Source organism: Ambystoma mexicanum, chromosome 10 (assembly GCF_040938575.1).
Source record: "Ambystoma mexicanum isolate Mex_15411 chromosome 10, UKY_AmexF1_1, whole genome shotgun sequence".
NCBI classification, from domain to species: domain Eukaryota; kingdom Metazoa; phylum Chordata; class Amphibia; order Caudata; family Ambystomatidae; genus Ambystoma; species Ambystoma mexicanum.
Window position 1 is genome coordinate 1,439,212,995 of NC_090932.1, and position 25,236 is coordinate 1,439,238,230.

Genomic DNA, 25,236 nt, shown 5'->3' on the forward strand with positions numbered 1-25,236 from the left:
TCGGCTCGATTGGCACAGGTTATAGTACCCTCTGGCTCTTCTTTCAGAACCACCTTGACTCCATCAGGCAGAGAGGAAAGGGCATTGGGTGCCATAGGGAATAAGAAAGCATGCTTCATTTACAACAAACACTGATGCAATTCTTGCATTATGCAATAATAAGCTATGACGCAAGACACAGGGGTTTGCGCAAGACCGAACGGCAGAAAAAAGAACTGGCCCCTGGAACGCAAAGGTAGTTGCTTGCAACATGCTAGAAGCTGCTGGAGTAGACATAGCTATATGTTTGGACATAGACCTTAGAGGCACATGACTTAAGAGCACACATGTGCTACCTGATGTGTAGGAAAAGGTCACAGGCTCTTCTTTTTGATGGATTTATCAATTTTTACCTGACCACAGATGGTACGACTAAGGAAAAACACACCCGCTAGCCTCTCTGCCATCTTCAGGCCCGTTGGCAAGTCGAGCCCCTTTCCATACCAACCAAGGTTCCAACATCCTACTTGGGGCTGCCTGGCATGCAGCTAGATAAAGGATAGAAGAGGAGAGGGTACACGATGGCCTGTGAAAAAATACCTTGGCCAGATAATGGATTCTTGAGCACAGCGACGGCCCAGATGGACAACCCAAACTTTAAAACGCTAGAGTGGCCCAGCTACACTTAACTTGTGGGCGGGCAAACAACCCTCCATCTTGGCTGGCTATAACATCGAACCCTTGGACCATGTCGGTAGTGAGGTGTGGTTACCGACATTCTCTCCCATCCTCCCCACCAAACTCCCACTTCTCCTACAACAATTTTTATGAAACCTTGCGGAAGGGCCTCAAAGATTGTTGAAAATAAATGGATGCCATGGAACCAATACAGTTGAAGAATCCAGTGCAGGGCTAGTTCTCAGGCTTTCTTACCTTCCCCAAGAAGGACAAAGCATGGTGGACGACCATTCTCGATCTGTCCAATTTCAACAAATTCCTCAACATAAAAAGGTTCAAAATAGTTACACCAGGGTAGATTCTTTCAGCTTGGCTGGGATTGGATTGGTTGTGTGCCCTCGAGCTTCAGGAGGCTTACATGCACAAACCAATATGGGCACGGCACTGAAAATACCTTTTATTCTCAATTCAAGGTTTGCACTAAGTGTACAAGGTACTTCTTTTCGGGCTCAATTCAGCACCAAAGATTTTCACCAAGTTGCTGGACGCTTTCATGTCTCACCTGCGTCCAACCAAGTTAACATCTTACCTTTATGTAGAGGTCTGGCTGGTACGTAGGCTGGCTGTAGGAAGTAAGACCCGGAGTGGAGTGGAGTGGAGTGGAGTGGAGTGGAGTGGAGTGGAGTGGAGTGGAAGGTGTTGACAACAGGCCAAGGCAGCAAATGGAGACAGTAGGTGAAAGTGAGGAGACTGTGGACTATAGTCTTCAAAGGAGGAGAGTGAAGAAGATGGGCCAGGGGTTGGTAAGTATTGAAAGAGAGAAGAAAGCAATAGAGCGAAGAGTTTGGGCCTTTATTAAGGTACTGTGAAGGGAGGCAAGGAGCCAGAAGCAGGCTAGTCATCTGGAAGTAGGCGGTTTTGGAGGGCCATGGCAGGCCCTGGGCAGGTCTAACGGCTTGAGAGGAGGTTCCAGCATGGGTAGGAGTATCTAGTGACAATTTACAGATGGGAGAACAGAATCGGCAAAGAAGGATAGTAGGAATCTCTGCCCTGGAAAGCTTGCATCTATGCTCAGTGGAACAGAAGGAGGGTTTTCTGCATACTGGAAGGAGGAGTGATGTACCTCCTCTGGGATTTTTGAACAGTGACAGCTGAAGCGCAAAGCCTGATCATTCTCCCAAAGTTTGGGAAAGATGTTTAGAGACATTTATACAAGAAGGCCATCCTACATTTTATTTCTTCGAGGCAGATCTTGTTCGCATTTTATTTGGCCCATCCCTTAGAATTGTTGAACTTTAACCACCTGGTGTTGGCGTATTTCTTGGTCTCAAATGTCCTATCTGTGACAGTCGGCACTACTCCAACTACAGCTTGATGAAAGATGTGACTTTGTATAGGCTGTATTAAGAAATCTTTTTTTCTACTTAAAAGCCAGCCATCCTTTTTCATGGTGGGATGCTTTAGAATCTTCCAAGGGTGGAGGAAAGCGGGACGGGACATAAAAGTACAAAAAAGCTACTCACCATAGTGACAGTGGGACTCTGTCCTTCACCCCCTTTCCTCCATACTCACTCCTGCCTTCCCCACTTAGAGGTTTCCAGGTCAGACATTAAAAACTGACTGGTGGTTGGGCGGGCACTTGGTGGAGGTGTATAGGGTGCGTCCATGCTGGTACGTAACATAACAAATACTCCTACACCCTGTTCCCTTTCCTCCATCCCGTATGGGTGTTCCTGCATAGGGAAGGGACTGAGACCTTTTTTATATGAAAAAAATGCATTTCCCCTTTAAATTGAAGTCGCTCAGAGGTGTGGGTATGGGTGTGACCACGCTCAGCTGGCCCCACCCTTTGGCACCTCACTCAGTCCTCTTGTCTGCACCGACAGGATAGGACCTTTTTTGCCTACGCTCATGAAATATTTTTTTGTGTTCCATAGTGCTTTTGCTTTCCCCAAAGCTTTATTTCTTTTCTTGAAATTTACCAGCCTGCGGTGCGTATTTCTGGTCTCGGATCCCCACGTGCTCTTGTCTGTAGTGCCTGGGCTCTGACCACTGGTGGGACGGCTTATCTCCTTGCTCGCTGAAGAATCGGTTAGCCAGGTGCAGTAAGATCTTTTCTAGGTTGCATCCAGACCACTTGAAGGACTTTGTTCGATGGAAATCAAGACCTGAGAAGATAATGACTGGGTGCTCTGGAAAACAAAGTAAAGTGGACTCCTTTCAGAGGAGTTCACCGGGCAGGAGAGGGCTATCGGATCCTGTGGCTGGTCCTCGTTCTGAGGCTCAGAGCGACTGGCCCTCGGGCTGTACTGGAACCTGGACTGAGGGGCTTCACAGCTCTAGTTCTAGGCCCCCTGTGTCCATAGCCAAGGACCCCATTAGCACTGAGGGGACACACTCGAGGGCTGTCAAATGTCTATACCACAAGGCTCTGCGCCGAGCCAAAGTTTCCTGTGCTTTCCCGTGCAGAATCCTGCAAACACAATGGCGTCAAAACTCCCAGCTTCAGGAGACAAAACGGCGCCTAACCTAGAGGGCACGGCCACGGTACAGGAGGAAGAAACACATTCTTCATATGGCTCCTCACCTTCAGAAGTGGCGCAGCTACCACACAGAGGCAAAATATCCACCTACCATCAAGGTAGGATTTTGCTCCCAGGGTCATATGGTCCTTGGCACAGACACTGTCTACCCCATATCCTCCACGTCTCTAGGTTACCCTGAGGCGGGTGCATACAGCCAAGGCAGGGGTCAAGCAGGCCTCCAATGTATTCTTGTACGCCAGCGGTGGCTGCTCAGCCGGCGTCAAAGGCAGCCTGTGAAGAAATATTTTTCAACCGTTTCATGAGGATAATGAAAGCCCAACAGATGATGGGGATTTAAAAACATCTTTAAAAGGAGGTAATCTCACAAATGCCAACGCAGCCCCAACCTTTGCTGCCAGCACATCCATCTGCACCTCCTCCATGGGTTACGACCACACTCCTGGTGACGCAGAGAACTATGGTCCCTATTTTAGCACCACAGGTACCTGCTCCTAGCATCCTGCCTATTGTAACAGTATGCCATTTTCTGCTGGTTGATACTGCACAATCTCACCCAGCATGTCCCCTGGAAGGTTCTCCACTATGTAAAAAGGATTACCTTAACGTCGATTTACATCTTCGGCAGGCCAATGCGGATGCAGTATTAGCTGCGGCTAAGAAAAAATTGCGGCTGCAGATGAACAGATCTTTTACCAGATCTCCCTACCCACAGACAAGCTGCTTTCAAAGTGGGCCTATCAGAAGTGAAGGTTATAGCCCAGGAACTCATTGAATCTTCGGTGGCACGCATTGACACCGCAAGCAGGGTATATATTGCAACAGACATGTATTGCACTGCGTGGATGCACGCTACAAAATGTAATGCAGACTTACAGGACCACATACTGGACTTACCATTTGAAAGAGCAGATTTGTTATGCTCATCTACCGATAAGGAATTTACTAAATAGAAGGCAAGCTCTCAGATGGCCAAATCATTAATTAGCTATTTTAGTTAAACCTATACCTAAGAGTTTTGAGCAGGTGCATAGCAGGACAGACCAAAGCACTAAGTTGTTCTGAGGTTTTAGAGCCTTCCAGGAGAGGAGGGCTAGGCAATTGGATAGGTTTCCCAGCCTCCACAGATGCAAACAGCAGCACACCACTCCTAATGGATTTTTCTCATCCTCTGCACCAGCCTCTGGGGCCAAGAAACAACGATGGCAGCGTCCAGGTACACAGCACCCCGGTTGGGGGCAGGTATGGTACTCTGATCTTATCCACATGGCCTGTCTCGGTCCAGTTCCTCTGCGCACAACAGGCTCTCACCTGCTCACACAGCAAGGAGGGGCAGTGTTACAACCAGCACTGGCCGTTCAAGCCCTAGCAGCTTGGTTCCTGAACAATTAACACTGGGGCATCTGACACTATCCGATCAGAATCATAAAATAATTCAAAATGCAAGAAGGGATTGAACTGGGGGCCAATACAAGAGTAAATGGGCACTTTTTTGTTTTTGGGCGAAGGACAACAATGTGGATCTGGTCATGTGCTCACTTGATCAGGTTCTGTCCTTCTCAGCGCACTTGGCACAATCAGATGAGCAAGTAGACACCTGATGCACTTATTTAGCAGCCATAGGAGCTTATGTGAATTCAGAGACAAGGGGCCTCATTATGACCCTGGCGGTAGCCGTGCCCTTATTAAGGGCACGGCTGCCTCTGGTAATGATTTTTTACCGGAGCCCAGAAAAGGGCATTAACCGGATCATGCCGACCTTTGCGGACCCGGTAATTGCCCTTTTCTGGGCTCTGGTAAAAATGAATCCCCATTCCCATTTGAACCCCATAGGGCTCAATGGGAATGGGGATGATGCTAACAACGGGCTCGTTAATGACGGGCCCGTTGTTAGCATCCTGGTCTGCTAGCGGGTCCCACTAAGGACGCCTGGTCTGCCTAGGCGTCCTGAGCGGGACCCGCAGCAGACCTTGTAATGAGGCGGCCTGGAATGAACAGTGCCGGTCCCTTACCGGCACCGTTCATTCCACGGCCGCCAGTGTCCTAATGAGGCCCAATGTCCTTCTCAACACTAATCTGATACTCAGACAGCACGTGCAGGGTTTATCAAGACTAGAAGATGTTCACTGGGACATTATGAGCAAGGCGGCTACTTGGTCTTCACCCTCTGAATTTTACATGCATTATTGTTTAGATGTTAGTGCCAGATCTGATGCGGCTTTCGGCCAGGCAGTTTTGAGGAATTTATTTGCTCAATAGAAATTGGCTATTTCTCTTCCTACAGGGCTAAATATGTTGTAATCACCAATACAGTAAGGCGGAAATAGGACGTTATAAAGACATTAAGTTACTCACTGTAGGGACTAACATACTTCTAGTTCATAATCCCCTTTCCTTCATACAACCAACCATCCTCCCCCCCTACCAAGTAGTTTAGGTTGATGCCTCATGCTGATGCATAAAACAGGGACTGGGGTGATGTGCCAGAGGGCAGGGTTAGCCAAGCGTGGTCGCGCCTATAGCCACGCCTTAGCACATCTTAAATTTAAAGAGGAAATACGCAGGATTCTTTTTTTTTACTTTTTTTTTTTAGAGCGAAAAAAGGTTCTGATCCCGTCCAGGGAGCCCAGACAGTATGGGGAGTAAGGGGACTATGGACTAAGAGTATCAGTGTCACTGCAGTGAGTAACATTTTCATAGTTGATTAGCAACATTTTTCTTGATGTCTTTGTCAATAAACAGGGGGCCCGTAATCAACCTGTAGTTTGATGGGTCTTCCAAGTCGTAGGAGGGGGTTTTTGCCTGTCGAAGCTCTGCTTGCTCTTCGACAGGAGGGACCTGAACTCATTGCCTCCCTCCCTTGGACTACTGGGAACAACTTGTCCCGAGTCCTGATCTCCTCGTCTGGAGTTTGGAAGAGTTGCTGGCCTTCACCCATTGGAGAGAGGACATCCTTGCTGCATGGATTTCATTTGGTGCTGGACATTTCTTGGGCACCCTTGTGGAATAGGAGCACTGTTGCCTGCTTATGCTGCCTTCCTTCCAAAGGTGTAAGTGTCCTTGTGCCTGCTGACCCTTAGCAGTGTCTTTTCGGCTGCACTGTTTATCTGCTACATCCACAATGTTGTTTTTCCAACTAAGGTCCTCAGAGGTTCAGCCAGGAAGCAGAGATCAGAACTGCCACATAGCAGACCCAAACACAAACTGGAAGTGACCCAACAATGCGGTCTACAACAATCGACAGTAAAGGACGGTTTTCCCGAAAGGCCCACAATTACCTGAGGTGGTTGGTTTCTTCATTCAGAGTACAAAAGATTGCAGTTCACACCTGTTCTGGTGCCCCCATCCCTGTTAACTATATGCATACATTCTGCTCCTGCAGCTACCGGGGCCTGACTCCCAAGGCAGCTTCCCCAACTTTTCTAGGGAATCTGACTTCACTTTATTACAAACTCTTGGGCTGACTCTAGGACTAGCTCTTGCATCCAACACCTCTACGCGCCATATGCAATCTGAAAGTGCTATTGAAAGTATTGAAAAAGTAGCTTACTTACCTTCAACTTTGGTTACACTTATTGCAATACAGGGATTGAACTGGTGAAGTGTAGTTCTAATGTGTTGGTTTGCTTTATAAAACATTTTCGGACTATGCAAGTTTTGTAACATTCCTACCCACTCTGTGTTATTGTTACAATACATTGTTTGAAATTATACTTCCAACTGTGTGAATTCTGAAGTGTGTTCCCATTGGTACACCAAACTGTGTTTACACATATATTTACTTACCATATAGTACATTTTGCCTAATATTTGTATCTTGTTAAATACATGTGTGTACTTGTGTGTGGGGTCATACTGGTACTTACCAAGCTCTTAGGATTGTTAATTGGCCTTTGCACCCAACCCCTGATGTCCTCAGTCCAAGCTTAACTGCTAGTCTGTGTTACCGAGAGTTAAGACTTTTGTGGCAAACATTTGCAGGTCCACAACTCTATACCAGTAGTGATTCTGAAAACCTCATAACAAGTGTTTTTAGTGGAATAAATCTGTATATATTACATGGGCGGCATGCAGAACTCTGTGTATGTTAATTTACGCAGGAATTTAAACCCACGGTTGTCGCAGTTTGAGTGAAAACAGGTTTTTGATTTTAGGGCAGTCTTGCCAAATGTTAATGAGTGTAAGGACCATGAGTTAGCTAGCTATTGCTTGAATTTGTTCTAGGAAATCTGACCATTAGGCCATTAAGGTAGGAGTGTGGTCAGGTGGTCGCTGTTCTACGACAATCATTATAGGGGTATGTTGGTTAATGTATTTTCAAAATGTTTTTTGGAAAGAGCTGGTTGGTGTGTAGTTATTTGGGATGATGTGTATCTGAAATTTCTTGCGCAAAGCTGGTGCTGCTCTTTCTTTTGGTTTTGTAATCCGGTGGCTGGGCAGTGAAAGGGCACTTGGTACTAATTAGCCGGAGTATACGGAGATATCGGATGCTGTCATGGGTCACAGAAATAATGTCCTGGGATTGAGTACAGCTTTTGGCTTGTGATCAGTTGCTGGTCTGAGCAGTATCTTTAAAGAGTGACAGATTACAAGATGACAGCTCGTCGGAGGAGGACGTGCTAGGCACAGCTCATCCCGACCCGCAATAAAGGTGGCAAATTCAGCAAAATAATTGAGTAGCCCCTTTTCCCCCCTGTAACCAGACACAATAATAGGGGAGAGGAAAAGGTGCTGGCAGTATCATTTGGTGGTTCTGCAGCGCGGCGGTCTCTGGTGGAGCCGCTAAGCATGACAAGATCTAGGCCACCCTGTAGCCCTAGTCAATTGTCCCTTGCCGCCGCAGTAAGTGGAAACAGACCAGCGGAGGGGGTGCAGCAGAGACCGGAGAGCCCTCCATTGGCAGGTGCAGCCTTGTAGACAAGGAGGAACGAGGCGGCCGGGAGGACTGGAGCGGACCAAAGAGTGGAGTGAAGGCATGCCAGGGGGCTCGGTGGGTGTCCTGGCCCCACCTGAAAAGGGAGCGGTGGCGGACTTCAATTGGGACTGCACTGAAAGCAGAGGTGGGGATTCACCCCCCCCCCCCACCCACCCCAAAGTGGTTGCTGCCTGCCGGGGCGTTGGCCCACCTGAAGGAACTATGCACGGAACCTTACAGCCAGGCGGCAGGGAAGGAAAGACTTTGTAAAGACGGCAAGCGGTCAGATATGAATATCACATTTGCAGCTCGGATTCTACACAGAAAAGGCCAGCACGGTACCATTGCCAGTGCCGGCTCCCCCCATACCTCTTCCAAGGCAGATCGGCGTGAGCCCCGGAGGGAACAGGAACAGCAGGGGTAGTAAAGATTTTGCAGAGGGCTTTCTCACGCTCCAAGAGACCCACATTCAGAAGTGTGACAAATGTAGGCTTTGATTACCAATTTAGCCGAAGCTCTTTCAGGCTAATGCAAGCAGTAAAGCAGTGGGGGGTCTGATAGCCTTCAAAAACATACCCAACCTGGGGGGTCGTAGACCGTAAAGGGAATAAGCTGGGGCGATTTCTCTTTGTTAGATTTTGCATTAGCACAGACATATTCAGCCTGGCTACGGTGTACGTGCCGAATGCCGGGCAGGATGGGTTTCTTAAAACGACACTGGCTCAGCTTGAAGAGTTTGCTGAGAGAGATATTATACTGGGGTGGGACACGCAACCCAGCACACACTGTCTAAGAAACTTAGAGGTTCACAGGGTTAGGGCTAGTAGATTTCTGGCATACATGTAGGGGTTCAGAATCCAGATATAAATATTACTTGTGTGTCCATAGAACTCTTATCCCAGCTACATAACTTCTGGGTGTCTGCTAGGCTAACAAGACGAATGTGGGCGATCTCTAGGTGCACAATGGCGCTGTCCGACCATGCCCCGTTGGGAGCGCCGGTAGACGTGCCCCAAGATCAGAAGAGCCTTTGGCAATGGTCTCTACCGGAATGGAACCAAGAAGACGTGGTCCTATCTGCGGCTATACGGGGGACAATTCAGACTTACTTTCGGGAAAACACCATGGCCGACACCTCCCCGGGGAACTAAGGCCACAAGGGATAAACAAATGAGAATGGAAGACGATCTGGAATTGCAACTTAGAAACCTTATGCCTAAAATGGGGGACTGCCCGACAAGAGCCACGCTAAAATGTTAGAACAATAAGGGGCCAGCTAGACCTGCTGAGGGCCAGGTGGACGGAGAGGAGCCTCCTCAATGCGAAGCAGAAGTTTTATGTGAGAGGGAATGGAGCAGGGCAGCTACTAGCAAGGCAGCTCAGGCAGAGGGGAGCGTCCCAGACAATTCTGAAAATTCAGGATGTATGGGGGTGGGGTGGGGTAGGAGAGATGGAGGGAATTCTCCTCAGGTGTTTTGAGTGCTTCTATGGCGATCTCTGCGTCTCAGACAAGCCCCAGGAGGACCCACAGATAGCATATTTGAATGCAATAGAGCTACCAACATTGTCACGGGTGGACAGTCGCATTTGGGGGATATATCGCAGAGGAGGTGGTTGAGGTGGCCATCAGGAAACTCCCCCCACACAAAGCCCGGGCCCCGATGGCATCACGGCTGCTTTTTATAAAAGGTACTGCTCTATACCCACCCTGCACGTCTACACACCTCTTTCGAAGTAGGACGACGACACATGGAGTCCATGGACCAGGCAAAATTGGTGGTGTTTCCGACGCCGGGCAAAGACCTGGTGCAATGTGGTTCATAGTGCCCGATAGCTTTGACCAACGCCAAGATCTATACTAAGATCCTGGCGGCTAGAATCGAGGGATTACTCCCAGGCTTAAGCATCCTGATCAGTCGGGGGTTCATTTGATCCTGTCAGACAATTGAGAACACTAGGTGTGTGTGCCACCGGCTGGAGAAGGTGACAAATCGTGGAATCCCAGCAGTTCTGCTTGCTTTAGATGCCTAAAAAACATTCAACCGCGTAGTGGTCCTTTCTATTTCTCACCATGGCTTGCATGGGATTTGGGGAGAGGTTTCTATGGCGTGGGCAGGCAAACTATCAGAAGCCTACCCTGCGTATATCTATAAACTGACAACTTTTGGGCCATTACGCCGGGAGAGGGGGACTAAACCGGGATGCCTCCTGTCTCCCTTGTTGTATGCAATTTTTTTGGAACCCTTTCTACAGAGCCTGAGGGAGACGCTGGGGTTGCAGGGCATCCCGTTTTATGGGGTGGTCCACAAGACAATGGCATTTGCTGATGACATGCTGCTGGCACTCTCTAGCCGGCAGCGTCTCTCGAGGTGGTGGCCTCGATCATGCTCTTCGGGTGGATGTCCGGGCTAAAAATAAACATGCACAAGTCACAGGTGCAAAACCTCACGCTACAGGGGGAGGCACGGAGGCACTCCCCATTCCAGTGGGCAATAGAATTAATTAAATACTTAGGCGTCCATATAACGAAATCCCTGGTTGCCTTGTACGCGGCGAACTATGCCTGGTTGCTTGACGCTCTAAAAATAGACTTGTTGAGATGGAACCCTCTTCATATATCCTGGCTGGGCTGGATGGTCATGATTAGTATGGTGACCCTTGCGCGATTACTCGATTTCCAAGCCCTGCCAGTTTCTCTCCCCGAGAGGTTCTTCCTGTCTCTTAATCGGCTCCTTTCTACTTTTATCTGGAGTAATAAAAAGGCGAGGTTGTCACTGCGGGTACGTATGACCCCGAGCAGTAAAGGGGGATTGGCGTATCCTAATTTCAGACTGTACTATCAGGCTGCCCAGCTGTGGGTGATAAAGAAGTGGCTAACGGGGAACGACAGCAGGCTGTGGGTGCGTATGGACGGTATACATGCATTTCGCCAACCTATTTTTGGTCATGGTACTTTTCATCGCCGGATTTTACATCGCCAGAAACCCTGTATTTTTTATTTTGGGGGGTGTTTTGTTGGGGTTGGGGTATTATAATAGTAAGGGGGTGGTCTGGTGGGGGAAATCCCCCCCCCCGTATAAAAAACCCCAAAAACAGGGTTTCTGGCGATGTAAAATCCAGCGATGAAAAGTACCACGACCAAAAATAGGTTGGCGAAATCACGTAGAACCGTATGGACAGGGTGGTAGTGGGGGGGGCCTGGCGGAAGTGTTGTGGCTGGCAGAGGACCAACCAACTAGTATGTGGGAATTGCAGATTTTGGCATTGGAGAGGGTGCTGTGGGGTGACCTAATAAAAGGAGGGGGGATTTCGACCTTACCGGGACCATTCACACCACTGTTTGGGAATCCGCAGTTTACGCCAGGGCTGGAAGCAGGAGCATTTAGGAAGTGGAGAGCGGCTGGGTGCATACAACTTGGAGATGATATGCAGGGACAAGACATCAAATCTTTTGAGCAATGCAAGCAGGCCTTCAACTTAAGTGAAGGGGACCGGCTTCGGTATGACCAACTCCAGCATTGGGTGCTGCATCCAACTAACAAACTTGCATCGAGCAGGCAACTCACATCATTCAAGAAGTATATCACATCTCACTCTTGGGGACCTGTCATCTAATTTCTTCACTATATGTTATCATTGCAGAGCGGGCTGTAAAGGGGCCATGACCCTAAATGGGGAAATGGGAGAGAATGTTGGGGCGGCAAATATCACTGCAGGAGTAGGAATTCCTGTGGGGGTAATATACCCAAGTTCACCTGTTCAATTCAACTAAGAGAGATATGGTATAAGGCGCTCAGCCAATGGCATTCTACCCCGAACAAGCTGAGATCCATGTACCCAGGGGCATCGCCAGACTGTTAGAGAGGGTGCAGGGGAAGGGTGGACTGGGCGCACATATGGTGATCGTGCCCGGCTATATTCCCCATTTGGGAGTAGGTCTAAGAGTCCATCAAAGAAATGCTGAGCCAAGACCTACAGCTGGAAATGGGGACGTACATTTTGGGGCTTTGGAGGGAAAGATGAACGCTGCCGCAGGGGAGGGCTGCTTTCAAGGCATACATGGTGTCGGTGTTAGTAGTGGGTAGTTAGTGGAAAAGCTGGGCAGTTCCGACTCTCCATGAGTGTCTATTTAAGATCTGGCACATTCTAGCTATGGAGTAGGTCACGTATAACATCCAGAGAGACTATAAGAAATTTGGTTAGATTGGGGGATGGTGCTAACCTACCTCCAGGAAGACTATTGATTACAGAAGTGCCTGCAAAAAATGTGGAGTTTGGATATTTTCTGCTGTATCTGCCGAGGCTTAGTTTCTAGGGGTGTAGAACAACCAGCTGAGTGGGGGGGGGAGGAGTTGTGAGGAGGGCTGGCGGGCGGAGGTGGTGTTTGATTTCTAATGTTGCTGCTTATCGTAAAATGTCAATTAACAAATCTTTAAAGAGAGTGATACACAAGTTGTTTCTCAGGTCTTCTGGGGTACATCTCGCCACCTAATCGGTCCACTCATTGTCCCATAAGGGACCATATCGGCCAATGACTGAAGTACATTTAAGAGAGACTGTTTTTTTTCAATTGCTCCTTGTAGGCCCCTGCAGCATTCTTTTCTTTTTGCACCTTTGGCTCATGCTTGCATGTTGCACTCTAGGCTGTCAGTCCTCTTTTCTGTGCTTGTCTCCTCTGGGATTCCTTCTTTAAATTCTTCCACCACTCCTCTCCACGTTGTTTTCCACAAGCATCCATATTTCAATTGTGGTCAAGTGTCACCCCCAGCATTTTCACGCCCTGTTCCACAGTGGTCATGTGTCGGGTTGTTGTATCAAGAGGCCAGTGGTGAAATTGCATTTATAGTTTATTTTATCCAGTTGATTGTGATGTTATTTCGCTTTTTTGTTATGATGGGTTTGTCCGTGGATATCCTGGTACAACTGTACCCAGGACGTAATTTGGACCTTGTTCACAGTCTGCTTTCAAGGGTATTTCCTTTAAAGCATATGAATGTAATTTGCTCAGATCAGTTCTCTGGCTTGTCTTCAGAGTTTCAGCCCTGATGGCCCACTCTATGATCTCTGTTGATGACAGAGTAATTAAATGGCTACTCCTGTAGCAGGATCGAAACAGGTTTTCAGACATCTTGTTGAATGTCAGAGACCCAACTCGTCATGGCAATTACTGGTAAGGCGTGCTGCTTGATTTTAAAGAACATAGATGTTCGACATAATTATTGGCATTGATTTGGAGAAATCTTCACTAACCTTCGCCTTGCTGGGCAGCCTTGTTCCCAGTGACATTTTATGCTTGATATCTGATAACACTTTGCATATGTCCAATATGATCTACATGTCATGTTTCAAGTCATTCTAAAAACCACAAGCAAGTACCTTGAGATTCTCTTTTTGGAGGAATCACTTGGCCGATGGTAGAAGTGGGGACTCTGAAGCACACATGGGTCTTTGCTCATGAGGCGACCCAGTGGGTGTCGCCCTGCATGTGAGCATTTGCTGCTTTTTCTTTTTGTATAATTATGTCCATAACTCCTTGCCAGTTATGTTTTCATTATATTTCCTATGTGTTGTCCCTTCTTTAGATGCGTCCTGTTAGGGGAAACAACACTGTTGGGGTACGTGTGATTTATTAAATGGCTGCTTTTGGTAGGAAGTGAGCCAACAAGCTGCCCATTTCCCGCTTCTCACTTTCTGCCTGTTATATTCAGGTGAGACAGCCCAGATAAAAAAAACCTTTTCCAGACTCCTACAGTGGACACATTGGAGTTGGACTAGAGCAGCAGAGAGTGGTATCCCTCAGAAGATCCTCAGTAGGGGCACTTTCCTCTTCCCTATTCAACGTCCATCATTGTGACACTTTGACCATTCTGTTCAAATCCATCATGAGTGGCCATTTGTCCCTTCATGTCCACCATTGGGTGTGCTGACAAGCCTCTTTGGCCAATAGAGCCAATAGAGCCCTGTACTGCTGGTTTGGACACTGGATGATCAAAGATGGAATGAAACTCCACTCCTGTGAATATAACACTTATATCAGCCAGGCATGGACACAGCCCTCTGCCCGAGACTGCTCCATTACGACCATTTAGCCATGGTTGTAGCCCCACTCTCCTTGGCTTCTGCTCACTTCGCAACCCAGACCATTAGTGTTGCCCAGCTGGGAACTTGAGTCTGGATTCTGGGATGCTGTCTTCAGAAACAAGCAGTGTGCCTTTTGACATTGGGAACCAGAGTTTAGGGCATCAACTGTGGACTATATCTAGGCCGAGCCACCATCCGCAACTCATCTGCCATGTCTTTTTGCCTATTTTATACTTGTGGGTGTCAATTTAGATCTGGGTCCCAACTGTACAAGGCTAGCAAAGGTGTCCACTAGCCAACTATCCAAAAACTAAAGGAAAACGGAGTGTGATGCTGTGAGTGGGAAGGGGTGTTCCGGCGCTACCCTGAAGGCCCCAATTCATACTGCACTATTCAAAGGATAAACTAAATACTCAAAATCCCCACAGATAGGTCTCTTGTCTTGGACACAGCCATCACAATGACCGTCTTTGCAAATGACCCTCTTCACTTTATCATCCATAAATGTTTGTCATTTTACTCCAGTAAGTTCTACGTGAAGGGACAATTCAGGTATGCTATGAAAGTTCTCCAATTGTTAAAGCTAGTTTTAGTTCCCACCAGCGAATGGAGTGTTGTTTACGTTCCTTGTGATTCTTATTGTTCTTGGGCGTTGCAGGAGGATATTAGGCTGAGACCTGCTGCTTTCCAGTTTATCCTGGCCTTCAGAACTGGTTTTCCAGAGTCTGTTTTAGTAGGAGGGTGGGCAGGATCTTCCAGCCTACCGTAACCATCTGCAGCTGGGTGCCTGTTTTAGGTCCCAGCAAATAACTTTTTGCAGAAGCTGCTGGCCCCACAGACCCCTTTGGGTGTCTAGCCTGCAACAGTTCTATTCTTCTGCTGTATTCACAATGTTCACCGAGGACAGGGGGAGAATGGACTTAAATAATAAAACCAGCCTCTCTTCAACGTGTGGAGATCTTGACAGAATACAGCAAATCAGTGTATTATTCCTAGTGGGTGCTTCTCTCCCAGGACCTTGGGCATGTCTGCTAGTTTTCCAGAGGTGGACATTCCTGGGAATCTTGACACTGAGGTTTCCTGCTGAACACGCCTCTCCCGGTGGCTCAGTGAACCAATGCTTAGAACTCTGTCTTTATTAAATAGCCCAAAGAAAACTCTCAGATGCTGCTGAACCTACCTGTTTTATTCCTACACTAACCCTATGTAAATAAATAATTACATTCCAAACTGTTTCTGTACATTCACACCGCCAGAATTTCAGTTGGAAACTATTGTTCCTTAACTTAGTCTTTATATTGCTGAGTACCTAGATTATCCCTGCAAACCTCAAATGTTGTTTTAATCTTTGGCTTTAAGTGCCTGTCTTAGTTTCAGTTCCTTCTTCCAAAGGTAACCTCGAAGTGAACTAACTTGCCTGATTGATGCATGCTGATCTCTGACTGTCTTTTTAACAAGTATGGGGAGAGACTCTACTCCCCTGGGCTAGTGCTGCACCCTCTCGGAGCGTTCTGTGAGAAAGCATTGGGCAGTCGCTGAATGCTTTGAACACTGATCGAACCGATTTCTCATTCAGGGGTGGATAATACCACTCCCAATGAAATGCACATTGAGGGAGTATTGAAAATTACAGTGGTTTCAGGGAGTGAGGTGGAGCATAGTATGTGTGAGAGCGCAAGCATTCTTTCCTTGAGTAAATGGGATATCTTGAAGTATTTGCACTTAAAGTACATGCACAAGTCCCTCTAGAGTAATGGCTGGTTTTCAGAGTCTGAAATAAATGAAAGTTAACATTTCTGACAAATATACACATTTCATTGAATCATGTACTTGTTCTTCTAATTTTATTGCAGAGCTATTTCGTCCAAAACTGTAAAGGGCAACAGCCCGAAGAAGTGAAGTTTGTTACACTGGTTATTTCAGATCTTATCTCGCATTAGGCATGATTTATGACTGATCTTCCACACTGAGAAGGCCCAGTTTACAGAGCGCTTCGGGAGAAGGACCAGCTCCATGAACTACTCCAGATGAAATAGTTTTAAAACATTCAGCAAGGTTCTATACTGCTTGGCTGAAAGGTCACATGTCTGTTGGATGAAGAACACCCACCTACCATAAGCACCACGAGTGCCTGCCTAATACTCCTGGCCTTGAATAGCTTTATAATAGGTTAATGTTGAGAAAAGGCCAGGCCGTCATCCTAGAAATTCATATGCATGGATTTAGCTGAGTTGATGTGGTATGACTGAATCCATTATTTTGTTAATAAACTATCTTGCTTTTTTCTTGGCTAAGAAATTAAAACTTTCCATGTTTCAAATGTACTTTTCAGCCCTTTGAAGAGTTTGTCTTCAGTATTCTGATTGTTTTAAGTATTCTTCACTGGCTCATGCCTCTGTATAGTGGAACCTAAATGCAGTTTTACGGGAGTTAACCTACTCTTTGCAAAGCTGTTAAAGATTCCTGGCTTTGAAATGTTTGTTCTGCTGCTGAGAACATCTGCTTGAAGAGTGAGAGAATATAAGCCACTAACAATAGATGTTGACTTATAACCGCACAAAGTGGTATTCATTATATAGTCTTTTCTCCCAGCATTGGTGTCAGAAGTCCATATTAAGCCAGCATCTTTCAATTACTATTTCGAGGAAAAAGAGGCATAGGCTAGATATGAATAGGTCCGTAAGAAGTTCTATCCACAAGATTGGTGAATATAAGATAGATGACTTTGTGACTAGGGTCCCTGATCCATGAGGAAAACCCTACCTCTCAAGCAGGATTGTGGCCTGCACTGTCATTGTCCCATCTAGAACAAACCGATGGCGATTTGTGCACAAGTTCACAACAAAGTGTCCACTCTTGCATGCCTAAGAGTGGGTTGTTAGGGAGAATTCTCTTATAAGGCTAATTTCCCAAACCTAGTGAGTCCCCAAGCAGCTTTGCTGGATTTTTGGTTTTCTTTTTTCTCCTGCTAAGAATGAGGCTCTTTTCCTCCTACTCTTAGACATGATTTGAGTTGCTTTCTGACTTTGCATGTGTTCATGGGCTAAGGGGTAACCTCTTTTTACTCCATAGGGCATCATCTGTTTTTGTATGTGTGTTACACAGCACCCTCAGTGCAGTAACACAGGGGTGTCATAGTGATTCCCCAACATAGACTCCATACCCTGGGACTGACTACTGTCTCCCAGGGCATGTAAAGTCACCATTGGCTTTACTAGTCCAAAATTATGAACAGAACCAGTACAAACCATCATATTGTGGAAGTACTGGAAGGGGTTAATATACTTGCCCCTGGGTCTGTTTTCAAGGGGGCACTGTCCAGTCCCCCCTTGTCGAGTTTCTGGCTGGTGGCAGTGGTTACCACGCGGACTGTTCCTTCGGAATATTCTCCATGGGATTTTCCCATTGATTTTAAACGCACCACTTTTTGGTGCAATGTTAAAGATACCGCCAGTTTATTTAATATTAAATCATCGTTTGGGTCTTTTTTGCCTGAACTCGATTCTAAAATGCCGTTTGTGTCCGTCTCTGTAACTCTGACAAAGGTCGAGCTCTTTGTTCCAATATTTTGGCGGGCTTCTCCACAGAAGCCCTCCAAATGGTGCCACTCTGTCTGGGTTCCACAGGAAGGGTGGAGGGGGGAATTGGCACCCTGGACTGCGTTGCCTTGGCAACCCAAGTCGCACTCTACTCTGATTGGCCCAGTGGTGAGCTGCCCGGCTCACCACTTAGCATGTGTGATTGACAGCTAGGCTGATGAATGGGGGTTTTTCTGCATAAAAGCAGGGCCTTTGGGACTGGAACTTCAGAAGTCGCCACAGGACCTAACAATCCGAAGAGGGAAGAAGCTGAGACATCTGCAACCGACGACACCACCGGTGAAGCCCTGCTGCAACGAACTCACCACTTTTCCCACGACGAGAGAAGATCTTCAACCAGTTTGCCCTTTTTCGCTTCCAAAGACGTCACTTGGTCGAATCGCCCGTGCCAAGCACCCCGGCGGCCGGATAGCCAAGCTCACCACTTTTGACCACGAATAAAAGGACTGCACCTTTTAATCGGGAACTCCCCGGCTGGTTTCATCCCTGTGCAGTGCAACGACTCCACGTCCCCTCCTTGACAAGATCTTCTCTTCCCCTGGTCGTAACCACGAACTTCGACCACTGCCAGGAACAACGCCCCCCCCCCCGCTGGAGCTTCCTTTCTCTTTAAGGTACTGTGTCCTGCCTGGCCTCCCTTTCTATAGATTGCTAAAGGTGACCCTTAAATCCTTGGCTTCTAAACTGGGTTGGCTCCAGGCCTTCGAACTATATCTTTTGAATCGCCCAACCTCTTTTGAACACTCTGCAAAGACTTTCAGTGCACTTTGAACCGTGTGATCCTGGGCACATTTCGCTTTGCTCCATTTAAAGTGGGCCTGGCCTATGAACTTTGGCTCTACAGTATAACCTGCCTTTCTCCCCTTGCTCTGAACTCTTAAGTGTTGGGAACTGTTTTATTCTTCTGCTCTGCCTTTTTCTCCCCCTTTAACTACATTATCAGAGTGCTATCTTGGTTAAGCGCTCACCTCTGTTCTAACAAATAGTAGTGTTTTAACCCTGACTTGTCTAACTATTAAGGGAGGTGTGTATACTTTACCTGACTGTTTTAACTTGCTTTTGATTGAGAGTGCTAGTATATGCCATAAAGTGTGTTTTAAATAAATAATGATATACTTTTTATACAAAGCTCTGGTCAGTGTCTGTTTGCTCTACTGTGTTTTGGCCCTATTGTGTATACTGTACATACTGCCCTACTCTTCTTGAGAGAAGTCTGACTGCTCAGCCACAGCTACCAGGTAAATATGGGTGGTGCAGACTGCTACCAATTGGGTTTACTGCTTACTCCTGTAGTCTTCATCTTTTTGCAGTGTTCCCCAAGGGAACTGCACAGGATTCTGCCTAACATGGTTCCACATGGATGCTACATAGTATTGATTTCAGAGCTTTGCAGAATACTACTGCGCCAATTTCAGGTGCTTGTGTAATAAGCTTGCTTGGGCAGATGGGTCAGTGGATATATGAGGAGCTCTCCTCAAAACATTGTTTACATTGCCGGTGGATTCTTTCGGAGATTACAAATTTGCAAGAAAAAGCATGCATTTAGAAAACAATGACTGAAAGCTAATATATTCCCACGCTGGTGCTTTGAAAATCTTAGTAGCCACACCAAGAAGTCCACGAGATACCTAGACAGCATTTAAGAGCTGTGTAATGCTGATATTCCTGCTCTCTCATTTCCTCAGATGTTGCCTCCATTTCGTTAAGGCGAGGGACATTCAGAGGGCTTGGAGCAAAAGCACACTGTCGTGCATGAAAAATTGAAATACGCTATTTATCAAAACCACTGAAATTGAAGGCAGTAACTGATTATTTTATGTGTTGCTCATGTGGTCTGATCTGCTAAAAATGTATCATTAGCAAGCAGTTGTTTGAACTTGCTATAGGTTAATGTTTCCATAGGAAACTGTGATACTCATGTCTGTTGTTCCTTTGGTGTCATCTATTTTTAGTTTTAATACTGTTTCACATATTCCCACATGGCTGTTAAAAATGTTGAAATTAAACTCCACAAGGCTGGAATGATCATATTCTAGCATTGTTCCATGCCAATTTTGCTTAGAAGATTTGGGATGTGTGAGATGGGCATGGTTTCAAGAAAGACACAGGCTCAAAGGTGCGAATTTCAAAACCTTTATTTACTAAGGTTCCTGGGTTTGTGTAATGCCTAAATGGCCCTAACTCTAAAGGGATGGTTCCCTTAACTGATGTTTTTAAGGGCCGTCTATGTCTGATAGTCCAAAACAATAATCCATCAGTGTCTAAACCTATGCTTCACCTCACTTTTTACAAAAATGTTAAAAAGAAAAAATAGTGGTTCAAACGAAAAATGGGAAACCAAGGTTGGATTCAGGTGATCTCAACAGGTGTAGTTTGGTCAATGTCACAAACATGAGTTCAATCAAAAGGGCTGTTCATAAGGCCTTCTCCACAGGGCCCTTCCAGTATTCTCAAATACTTTCAATGTCTTTTGTTCCTTGGGGTTCCCTTCCCCAAGCTTTAACTTGTCCATGTTCAACAGTACAAACGAAATATAACACAGTTCCTCTTTCAACCTCTTGGGGTTCCCTTCCCCAAGCTTTAATTCCTTCAGTAACAAAATTGTTAGGCCTCTCGGGGTTTCCTTCCCTAAGCGTATGCCTCTCTGTTTCACAAAGTAAAAGTTCACGCCTGGTAGGGTTCCCTTCCCCAAGCTCAGGCCTCTTTAGTTTGAAACTAAAAAAATCAACTAGTCAAGATGTGCCTTTCTCTTGTTTACAGTTCCTTTCACATACAACCTTCATAAAAACTCTAGGTTCTTGGCTCATCCTAAGGGCGACCACGCTGACCTTTGGACCCTCTCTGTATTTCCTGTACTTCCTGCTCTTCTAGCCTTTCCTCTTCCAGGTGCTTCCTGCACCCCAAGGTTATCATTCACTTGGTTGTGCTCAATTGCACCTTCTTTGTCTCGCTTTCTCTCAACTTGCTGAGCCCCAGGCACCTTCCCTTTGGGTTGACTTTCTCTTCACTGTGCCTCTTGCACATTCATTCCTTTGATGTTGTGCGCCCTTGCACCAGTCCTTTTCCTTTCCGTTCCTCTTGCACACTTGTTTCGTTCACCGGTGCTCACTTGCACCTTCACTTCACTTTCAGGTCACTCTCGTCCTCTTATTTTGGTCTTTCTATGAAACACTACTGGCTTTCTTTTGGCTTAGGTGATTCTAGTGTTTCGAGTATTTATTCTTCTTTATTACATACCTCCCAGACCCCTTTAACCTTCTCATGTATGCAGGTCCCAGACCCCTTTGGCTTTCTCACTGAACTTGGCTCTTCACTACAAGTGCCACAATACACCTCTTCCTATAGACAATAGCAGACGTTTAAGTTCACAGCAGGATTATTTTCTTTTGCTTGCCTGACTTGTCACTTTACACTCATTTCACTTGCTTTCTGTTTCATGCCTCCTTGCCACCTGTCACTTGATTTTCATTCCGTGCTGCCTTACATTTTGTGCCTTTCTCCTTCTCCGCTGCAGTAACACGCACGCTCCCGAGTTTCTCTCATTGACTTGTACGAAACTCACCAGGCAGCATCGCATTGGCAGGCGGTTCCTTCAGCATACACAGGTTTGACATCGAGGTCTCACCACCTGCCCCTTGGATACCCTTGTGGTCGGCACAGCTCCTATGGGAATGAGCATTCCACTGAACGCTGCCAGCAGGATGCAGGCAGCCTTACTCCGGCTCCTTGGAGACGAGGCTCCCTCGCCATGCTACAGACACCGGGCCAGCGTATCGGCATGCCGTTCTTCTCCAGCCTTCAGCTCCTGCCACTCTCTGCTCCTTGTCATCTCTGGTGCAGACAGAATCCCCAGCTCGCTCTCTGCTTCTGACAAAAAATGGACTGGGACTGAGAAGGGATCCCCTGCTGGACTAAGCCACAAAACCTCCCTTCTGCTCTCCGAACTGCTGCTCTTCCTGCTCTCTCAGTAGACTCCTTTTATACACCTGGGTTGCATCAGTGGGCTGCAGGTGTGTGGTCAGGGCTGAGTTTGCCTGACCTCCAATATTCCAGTTAATAGGACATGCCTGTCCTTCAGTCCTGAAAAGAGTCAAGTGGAGCCAGGTGTGAGTTGTCCGTGTTACATTCCTGACCCTGCCTGACTCTAATGGGACAACCTAATGGTAGTAGGTGGCAGTCTTCCCTCTGTTTCTCAAGATGTTTCTCACAGGTAATCCTCACTACTCTTGGCTGCCTCTTCTTCCCAGCGTTAGTCGGAAGTGGGGAGGGGGAGATGAAATGGGACTGGAAATATCCCATGAAGGCTGAGGAAGTGGTTTCTGATGGAAAATGCGGAAAGGGGGAACTACCATGTTAGCCCTTCGGTATTCTCCTCCCAGACCCTTGTGACCCTCAACTTAGGTGATCGTCACCCGCTTGCCCAACGCCAGGGTCGGGAATCCAAAAGCGATGGCCTTTCCCTGGCCACTTAACTAGAGATCCTGGGGCAGTAGGTGGGAGAATACTGTCGGGTTTCTCACAGATAGCATTTTAATGTCAATAGAATGGTGGGAAGGTGACTGGGTGGTCCTACCTGTAAAATAGGCATTTATGAAAACATTTTGCCATGTGGTGCAAACTTGATGTACTCTTATTCCATTTAGCCTTTTTCCTTTGTGACTTGGGTGTTTTGTTGTAATCATTGTTGAAATGTTAGTCTGTATATTGGTCTAGCTGAGATGTATTGTTTCTTTTTTTTTTCTTTTTTGCAGACCGCCCTGCTGCTGAAAACCCAGTCTCCAGTTTTCTCAGAGGTGGCCAGTTCTCCAAATGCAGTGTCTGAACCAAAGGCTACAGTGTTCCCAGATGACAGGTAATTCTCTAGGCTGCAAAAGGGGTACTCTGTACATTCTTTAAATGTTGATATATGCTGCATAGAATAGTCAATCTGTTCGTTTACCTTGAATAACATAATCCACAGAGTTACTTATTCTTGGTTTGGTGCAAAGTTTTGCTATACATGAGTCTAGGCATAGAACTTTTGGATTTTATACATTTTGAAGCAGGATTTTGTTCTTCTAATTACTTTACATTTTCCATTTTCTTCTCAAGTAAATCTCCTGTACTACCCAGAGAACCAGAAGGTTTGTGTCTGAGGTCTCTCTCACTACTACACCATTGAGAAAAATGGAAGAAAGCAAAATACTTCTGAACCTTTTCAAATAACAGTTTGGTACAATAGAAATATTCAAATTAGTTTGCCGGTCCCCATAGTTGACTTTCCTGCAGGAGAAGGACTGGTCATGTTAATTCACTTTACATCATAGACGATAGTGTGGCCTGTCTATTGTTCTCATCGCAAAGCTTTTTTTTTCATCTCACTTGAGTTGCAGCATTTTTAAATCAAGGTCCTAATGGTAGCGCATCTTACTTCGTGCCTGGCGGAGTGCACATCAAGTTCAACCTGCATGATTGGTTGATCAACATGAACATCTTAGCTTGCAGTCAATTCTAGCCATTGGGAAAGTTGCCATAAAGTTACAGCTCTTTCCAATGAGATCTGTCAGTTTTTCCTGCCCCAACAGATGTCTGTAAGTACTGGAGGGCAACTGCTTTTGATTCTTGGGATTCCAATGGTGGTTCCAGTGCTGTTGAAGATCAAAGAAAGAAAGAAAAGTCTGCTGGCGAGCATTGGGACTGGCCGGGTCCAAAAGAACAGTTGTGGACTGGACAGTACAATGAGGGTCCAGAGATGGCAGCAAGTAAGCATATGTTGTTTTCTCCAGCATTGGATCTTTCATGGATTCACATGCTTAGAATATTCCCCGTCGTCAGACTGGGAACCCTCGGTACACATATATAGTCGTTTCCAATAGGAAAAAACTAGTACCCGTCTTCACATTTGTCAGTTGCAACAGACCTGCTGGTCTGCCCAGTTCCCTATTGTCTGCACCTCACCTCAGTGTGTCTGTTTCCATGCAGGGTCACAGACTGCAGGCTCTCCGGGATCAGGGAGTATTGGAGTGGGTAACCTGATTGGCTCCAAATAGACACTGGAACAAGGCACTGGCGCAGTGTCCCTGTCTGGTTTCAGAGACTTTAGTCCTCTCAGATATCACCAATGTCAGGACTGGTTTAGTGAAAGAGGCTGCAAGTCTGGCAGGACTTCTGCATGGTCTCTTCAGTCAACGTTTTCATTCAGTGCTTCAGGGACTCCTCCAGTATCAATGATGCAGACTGTCTTTCTAGGAGCTTCAGAGCTGATGGAAAAACTCCAGTTCGAGGGATGCATCAAGTGAAACACTTTGGTGTAGTAATCTAATCCATGGTGGCTGTCACATTTAACTGTGCATGTCTGTTCCTGGTCTGATGTTTCGTACTAATCCTAGCCACATATAGCTTTTCACACTTGTTTTATCCTGGCTGAATTCGAGCAACGGGGCTCAGTCAGGAAATAAACCTATAGTGCTGCGTAAGGCATCAGCTGTGTAAGTTATTTTGACCATGCCAGTTTGGTTTTCTTGCCTACATGACAATCAGGGCACTTCATTTTTTATTTTCTCCTTGCCCCACCCCAGAAGAGTTAAATTATTCAGCAGCCATTTCCACAGGAGCAGCAAGCTTTTTTTTTTTCTCCAGCATTGGATCTTTCATAGATCCACATACTGTGAGTATTCCCTGTCGTCCGGCTGAAAATCAGTTTGTTTCATTTCTGAACTGTCTTTCTACTAATAACCAGTCACTGGTCTCTGGGTCATACTGCCCCCGGCCAATGACTTCCCTCTACCTAAACCCCTCCTCGGGCAGCCATCTTCAGATTTTTACCCCACGTTCAAGTGTTGGGATTCCAGGTGCTACGGCTCTCAAGCTTTTACTGAGTTTTGCCTTTTTCATAAGAGATTTCTCTTATTTTTCAGTCAGTTCGAGCCTCAAGCTCCACCGATTCTCCTTCCGATCAACGGGGACCCGTTTTCCGGAATTTTTCTACGCCCCTCAAGGGCGAATTTTCATCAAGTTCTTGGGGTGATTACGGAAGATCTTTGAGGCCTACTCTGCGTGGACATGGCCCAGGACAGAGGAGATACGCCTACTGGATCCAAGCTGTTTAGTAACTGCCCTGTGGATTACAGAATGTCTTTAAGGGGGATGAGCACTCCCGGTGCCTCTACTGCCTTCACCACGACGAGTCCCACGTGGAGGAGGACTGCGCATTCTGTAAGAACATGTCCGCCCGGACATTGAAGGACCGTCAGTCTCGACTCTCCAACTGGCTGGAAGGGAAGAGCCCAGCAGCAGGTGAGAAGAAGTCTGAGTGGGTGCTCCGGCGATGGGGGCCCAACATAAGGCAAAGCACTGCGAGTCCGCGGGCACCGGGAGCGCCGTTGGTTCGTGCTCCTCGGCTGCCAGGCAGGGCGCGATGTCCCAGATGCCATCAACCGCGAGCCAACGCTCTGGCTCAGGG

The 25,236-nt window shown here is 46.7% G+C and overlaps 1 protein-coding gene across 8 annotated transcripts in view; it reads left to right on the forward strand.

Annotated features, from left to right (window-relative positions):
• HECTD4 (HECT domain E3 ubiquitin protein ligase 4) overlaps window positions 1–25,236 on the forward strand; it is a 4,298,785-nt gene that overhangs the window by 825,763 nt on the left and 3,447,786 nt on the right. For all 8 annotated transcript variants that reach the window (XM_069619495.1, XM_069619492.1, XM_069619493.1 and 5 more), the window contains exon 20: window positions 22,547–22,647. In XM_069619495.1, coding sequence (XP_069475596.1) covers window positions 22,547–22,647 — 101 coding nt within the window. The remainder of the gene's footprint in view (window positions 1–22,546; window positions 22,648–25,236) is intronic.